The sequence below is a fragment of the Vidua macroura genome, chromosome Z, assembly GCF_024509145.1.
Source record: "Vidua macroura isolate BioBank_ID:100142 chromosome Z, ASM2450914v1, whole genome shotgun sequence".
NCBI lineage: Eukaryota > Metazoa > Chordata > Aves > Passeriformes > Viduidae > Vidua > Vidua macroura.
Genome location: NC_071611.1, coordinates 47,630,234 through 47,636,767, shown reverse-complemented (window position 1 = coordinate 47,636,767; position 6,534 = coordinate 47,630,234). Strand labels below are relative to the sequence as shown.

At 42.8% G+C, this 6,534-nt stretch overlaps 1 protein-coding gene across 3 annotated transcripts in view; it reads right to left on the bottom strand.

Annotated features, from left to right (window-relative positions):
- Positions 1-5,086: 5,086 nt before the first annotated feature.
- TDRD7 (tudor domain containing 7) overlaps positions 5,087-6,534 on the bottom strand; it is a 47,669-nt gene continuing 46,221 nt past the window's right edge. For all 3 annotated transcript variants that reach the window (XM_054003048.1, XM_054003046.1, XM_054003047.1), the window contains exon 17: positions 5,087-5,559. In XM_054003048.1, coding sequence (XP_053859023.1) covers positions 5,339-5,559 — 221 coding nt within the window. In that variant the 3' untranslated portion in view covers positions 5,087-5,338. The remainder of the gene's footprint in view (positions 5,560-6,534) is intronic.

The window sequence follows — 6,534 nt, the reverse complement described above, 5'->3', positions numbered from 1 at the left end:
GAGGGTCTTTCCTGCTTTTTGACGAGTCAGACACGCCGGAGCTTGCCTTTTGTCCCGTGGTAACGTCCTTCAGAGTGCGAGCCAGATGCTTCGGTAAACTGCCTTTTTGGGAAACTCCACAAGATATACACGCATCTTCTTGGGGATCCAGAACACTCTACAGCACCCTGAGACTGTGGCTGGCAAAACTCCTTCCCAGGAGGAGTGGTGCAGCACTGGGACACGGGGAGCAGGGAGGCCTCAAGGCTCAGCCAGACCAAGTCATGGCCACCCAGGCCTCTGACTGGATGGCCCCACTTACCAGCACTGCTGGGGACCTGTAGCTGCAGTCATGGGCACTTTATAAAAGCTACTTCCCTCAAATGCCATCTGTATCAATGCACCTACTAATCCCGTGCCTTACTTTACTCCCTGTCAATTTGCCCCATACATCCAGTGACAGTTACTAGAGCTGCTCCAAGTCTGCAGTCAGTCCAGGAAAGCTGCCTTCCAGTCTTGTGGTATCAAGTTTTAACATTGCCGTCAAATCTCCTTTCCCCTGTGTCACCTTTGAGTCACTTCAAAGCCCCATGGATTTGTCCTTTAATTATTTTTTAACAAATCTCCCACAAAGTGTCAGCCCCAAGCTCCTCCTTAGCTCTGCTGCCTGGTCTCCACCAGTAGCCACAAGCCAAAGGTGGAGAGGTTTACCAGAGGTGGCCAGTCCATGTGAATGCTTCTCCAGCCTCATACTTCCCAGACCTAGTCATGACCTTCATCTGAAAGTATCCCTAGTTGCCATGAGATAGTACTTGGCTTTTTTTTTTTTTTTTGCATGACCTGCCTGGCACTGAAATTCCATGTCCTGTGGCATTTGGAGGAAGATCTGCAGTTAGCTCTGAAAATACTGCTCCCAGCTAGGACAAAGAAAGGATACAAATGAGGGCTGTGCCAAGCACTGGACTCAGCACATGCCTCGTTGAGGTGAGCAGGCCCAAGTCACTGGCATCATCCCAGCTGCTGGCTGGAGAGAAGAGGGTGCTTAGAACCACCCAATTCACCCAAATGCCTGTTTGTTCAGGCTAAAGAAGCCTGACAGGTACCAGATCAGACAAACCTGGATGCCCATTTCCCTGCCACCTGTTTACCAGGTGCCTTTCTTCAGGGCATGCAAGCCAGGAGAAGCTCAGGAAGTGATCCCCTGGCACCACTGAGCTTCCCTACATGCCCACATTGGTTTTGCACTCAGAGATACATTTGATCCACTGTTTTTTTAATCCCATCTGGCTGCTGTAAAATGTAGCTTTGTGGGCACCAGAACTTCATCCGAGGTGTCTTGGTCCCCTTAGAATGGACTCAGCCTGTCTCCATCAGGCAAGATATGGACCCAGCTTCTCTGTACAGTTGTTTTCAGTGCATCAGTGGTAGTTCTTTCTTAGCAGTTTGCCGTGACCCACTGCGGTAAGGAATGCTGCAGGTAAGGTACACTGTAGCACCATTCACAAGACACCAAGTTTCACTAACCCCGACTACACCACTGCTCTTGAGGAAGTGGCTTGGCATGCTTGAAGCATGTCCACTCAGGCCATGAGCTCCTCTTGCCCTAGCCAAGCTCTAACTTCACAGAGCAGGGCAATTCTCCTGCTTAAGAATTGCAGTCCAACTTGAAAACATCAGCAAAGAAAAAAAGAACACAACAGGGAGCTTTCAGGGATGTTTTTTTCATGGCATTATTTTTCTTCACTCTTCTTGTCTAACATAGACAGCACATGAGAATCCAGGCTCTCAAAGGTTTGCCTGATGCACAGTTGTGACGACAAAGGATGAGTATGGTGAAAACACAGAGACACAAGATCCTTGCAACAAAAGTCTTCCCAAATGAGGAAAGAGGAGTCCAGGACTGGAAATCCTAGAGGTAGGAATTAATTTTGAGATGGCAAAGAGGGTCCTCATGTTTCTCTGACAAAACAAGAGTTCCTCAAAATGAGCTGGAGTGAACACAGTGGGAGATGAACGCAGGTAAATTTAAACTTTGTCAACTTAACAAAATACAGATGAGATTGAATAAACAGAGAAGAGGAGGTGTGCAAGTGCTTATTGTTCACAGCCTTGGGTAAGTAAGAAATCTGTTTTGTTTGTTTGTTTTAGTTATTACAACATCATCTGTTTTCTCTAGGTAATCATTCTCTAGGTTCATTTTTTAAAATTCACAATAAACTACAAAACATGTTTAACAAAGCTGCATTCCCTTTTTCTGGTTGCAAAGTTACCCTGGGTGGGGTCCCAAGAATTAAACATTCCAAATCCACATTCCAAGGGATGATCAGCTGGGCTTCTGCAGATACATCCAACATGGTTTTGGCATTTATAGTGAAACTGGAGTTCCAGTGAATTCCCTGCCTGTGCCCCTTTCTTCCCACAACTAAAGCTTTTACATGCGTTGTTTTATCTATATATTAAAATAGTAATCAGTGAAAACTTCAGAAAGTGCTCCCCTCCTTAGCCTTCTTCCATCCAGACAAACTGCAAATCCTACTATTTAAACCAGACTTTCTAGACGTTGTTGCTTTCATCTGGATTCTCTGTAATTAATCCACATCTTCCCTGGAGGACAGTGCCCAGAACTGCATGGAGGGTTCCAGTGGAGGCCTTTCTAATTTCTGTCAGAATGGAAAGTAACTCCACCACCTGCCTGATTCAGACATGGGCTGTGGACGCAGCCCTAGTGAAGTGCCATGCACTCATGAAAGCAGAAAAACCATTCACAACCACCCCGCAACACTGACTGCTGAAAAACTGAAGAACCATGCAGCATTCTGCGTGCATTAACAGCTTCCACAGAGCAGGCATGTCTAGTACCTCTTGGGGACAGGAGACTAATTATTATGCTATTTCATGGCTTGGAAACTTCAGCAATCTCAAAGTGTTCAATACCATGTATGCCCAACATATTCTGCACAATTTTCTAAGGAGAGCATGAAATGTGTCAAAGAGCACTAACAGGTCAATTAGCAACTGTCTAACAGGATCTTATATGGTGTAAGAGAACAACACTACAAGCAGGTGTAAAATCATAGTTCTGCACAAAGAGAGAGCAGTACCTGTACTGTAATGGACTAGCAGTGGAGCTGCTGAAGGCAGGGGTGGTACTGTATCCTGGGAATGAAGCTGGAGAGACACATCAGTGCAGCCCCTCTGGATACAGCGTATGAACGCAACACAGTATGTCAGTAACTTTGGGATGGGTGTACATTCCCATGCATGCACAAGACAATTCACCATGTGAACAGCAGCGCCTGTGGGTTTGCTGTCTGTTAAGACTGCAGTCTGTTTTACCAACATACAAAGCAGCTTCTGTGAACTCCAGCACTGAGCTGAGCAAATGCGTGGGACTGTAGGAACGTGTACTTGCTTCTGAGTTGAGCTTTTTAGCGATCTGGGCTTTTTAGCCACCAACAGCCAAGGAGAGAGTGAGGCATATTTCAGAAGGGGCAGACAAGCTTGGAAACCATCTTGAGTCTCTTGAACATCTGCCAGGGTCTGTCCTCTAATACTACAAGTGAAGAGTCACAAACTCTGCCTCATCAGTACAGAGATGCAAATAAACTTTTGACAAAGAGTAGATCCTCAAGCCTTAAAGGATGCAAAAACAGCCCAGGTATTTCTCGTGAAACTATAAATAGTTCCAGCAAAATGCTCTATTGCCATGAAAATGGCTTGTAGCCATTAGTCTGCACAATTGTGAAGGTGAGATATTAGTCACATGGGAAATCTCTCTTCAGGAGCTCAGGGGAGTGCTTGTCATTCTACTGTCCTACATAATTGAAATTTTCTGACTCAGAACCCATCCTACACAGAGGGAGATTTGCATTGAAGTTTATCTTACAGTAGTTCATTACCACATGGCTTCCTTCCCTTGCATTCTTCACCTTCTCTACCATGGCAGCTGAAGAAGTTGATTAATATGGAAAACTAATTACTATCTTCATTGTTAATACTAGCTCTCTCTCAAGTACACTTAAGTCTCAGCCTCAGCACACTTAAATATGGAGAGAACCATGTTAAGTAGCAATTTGCATTAGAGTAGCAGTTTGCTGGTTTATCACTGCCCACTCTAATCACAAGGGCTCTGCTATACTCAGTGTACATCCAGAGACATGCACCAGACTTCCAAGAGGACTCCTTGCTGCTTAGCCTAGACCTTCTCCAGACCACCACCAGAACCAGACTAAGGGAGTGCAAATATAAGTCCTACATGCTGAAACAGCTTGCTTACTCAGACTATTTGTATGCATTTTCTCTCTCCCACCCTACTATTACATATGCACAGCACCTTTCAGTCTTGTTTCCCTTTCTGTCCAGTCTCCTGTACTCCTGCAAACAGCATTATAGCAGAATTTCTTAGCTTGGCTTGTGTACTACTAGAAATACTACACAGCTGTGCACAGCAGAAAAAATCCCATTGCTGGCATTCGTTGTGTGAAGCTTTAATATTGTGTCTAACAATCTCAAGGGACTATGGCAAGCAAATTTAAATTGAGACAGCAGACTATGAAATATAATCATGTCTACACCTCCTCTGCATATTTCGAAGACCAAAAATAAAGTAGGTTCTAAAGCAGGCTGAAAATACTGTGTTCAGAGGACTTTAAGCACCCATCTGCATGCTTATAGGACACTGCTCTCTCCTGTCTCTAAGAAACAGAAGTCCTCTGAAGATTCTCAGAAGTATACATGAAAACAAGCTATCAAAAACGAGGGAAAGGAATGCTTTAAATTTAGCAGCTGGTCAGAGGGGTGGGTTGAGGAGAGGAGCAGAGAATTCAAGAAAGTGATACCACTGCTAAAGAATAGCAAACAGAGCTGTGAGTACACAAAGTGCACAGCCGGCTGAGAACGCTCCACTCCACAAATGCAGTATGCCAAACAAGACACTATTCAAAGCTTACCAAGTTAAGGAAAAGGGAAAAGCTCAACAATAATGCACATCTCTGACAATAAATTCAGAAATAAAAAACCCTTGTTACAGGAAAGACTACCCTGTAATAACTCTGAGTAATAGCTATGAGATAAAAATCCCTCCAAAATTAGGGAATGATCACAAGAACACAATTGAACATTCTTTTATTGATAATTGACTTTTAAAATAATTTAACTCAAATATTCTAGCATTACAATGGTAAACAACATGAAAATTTTCAGGAAGTCAACTGAAGTCAACAGAACCCAAACTTGTTAAGCAAACACAGATTTTTCAATTTTAGCCCCATTATGTCTTCAAGGCCATGTAGTAGTTATATTTCTCTTCAAAGCCTGTTACTTATTTTATTGCTAAGCTGCTACATTGCAGAAGTGATGATTAATCACCCTTTGAAAATTCCACAAAACTTTGAAACACAAAATCATGAATCCATGTATCAATTTGTGGAAGAGACGTGTCCACAAGAAAAGTCACTATTTTTCGATCCCAAGAGTTAGTGCTGTCATTAACTGCCTGTATCTGTGCCACAAAAGGTTTCTTCTCCACAAGATTCCGAAACACTATTGATGCCTCTTCTGACCACTGCTGGTTTTTCACTCCTAGGATAAACGTAAAGCAAAACAGAAGGTCATTTAGACTAGAACAAGTTTAAAAGTAGTGGTGTGAGGTTAAATTCTTGAGAAAAGAGGTTTTAAAGTACTAATGAATGCAACTTAAATCTAGAAAAGAAACACAGGCTCACTCATCTCCCACACAAACAAGCTTAATTATTACACAGACTAGGACATTTATTTTTTCTTGAAGCCTAAATATGTTTGCAGAAGTAAAAGGCAAATGCACTGATTCACTGAGCAATTCAGAGGATATTAACTGCCTTGCACGACCAGGGCTTATCAGCAGCCAAGACAAAAAGGAAACTAAAGATCCTTTCAAAACAAACTTTGTTTATCTTCAGCCCGAGGGTGCTGACATTACTTGGCCTTGCTTTAGATTTTCTTAGTCTCAAAGTAGCATCAGTTACTAAAACACCTGCCAAAACACCAAGTCCCAAACAAGACATACAGAAGGCAGAAACAAAGAGAAATTATGCCTAAATGCCTCACAACTGCTCTTAATTTTTTCAGAGTAGTATCCCACAAAGTCAAGCCTAAACGAGCTTTTGAATATGGCTGCAATCCACCTAGAAATAAGTGGTTCCTGCAGACTTGGGATTCAGTTCCCCAGACCACTGCTGGTGTACAGCTTCTAGACACAGGGGCTCAAATATCATGCTGGAATACCCAAAAGCCACTTTATGGATAACAGAAGCAGAACAGCAAAATAACAATACTTTGCTTTTACTATTAGCAGCAGCTTGCCACTGACAGGACAACACAGAACACAGCTGCCTGCAGATTCCAGAAGGAATTAAAAGTCAATAGTTAATCAACACTTAAGAAATAGTAATTAATGCTAGGAAAGCATTATGCAAATGATATGCAAATGAGATTTTACAAGGAAACAGATCAGCGATTAAGAGGCATGAGACACAAAAACAGAGAGAAAAAAGTAGAAGAATAGCAGGACAATAGTTA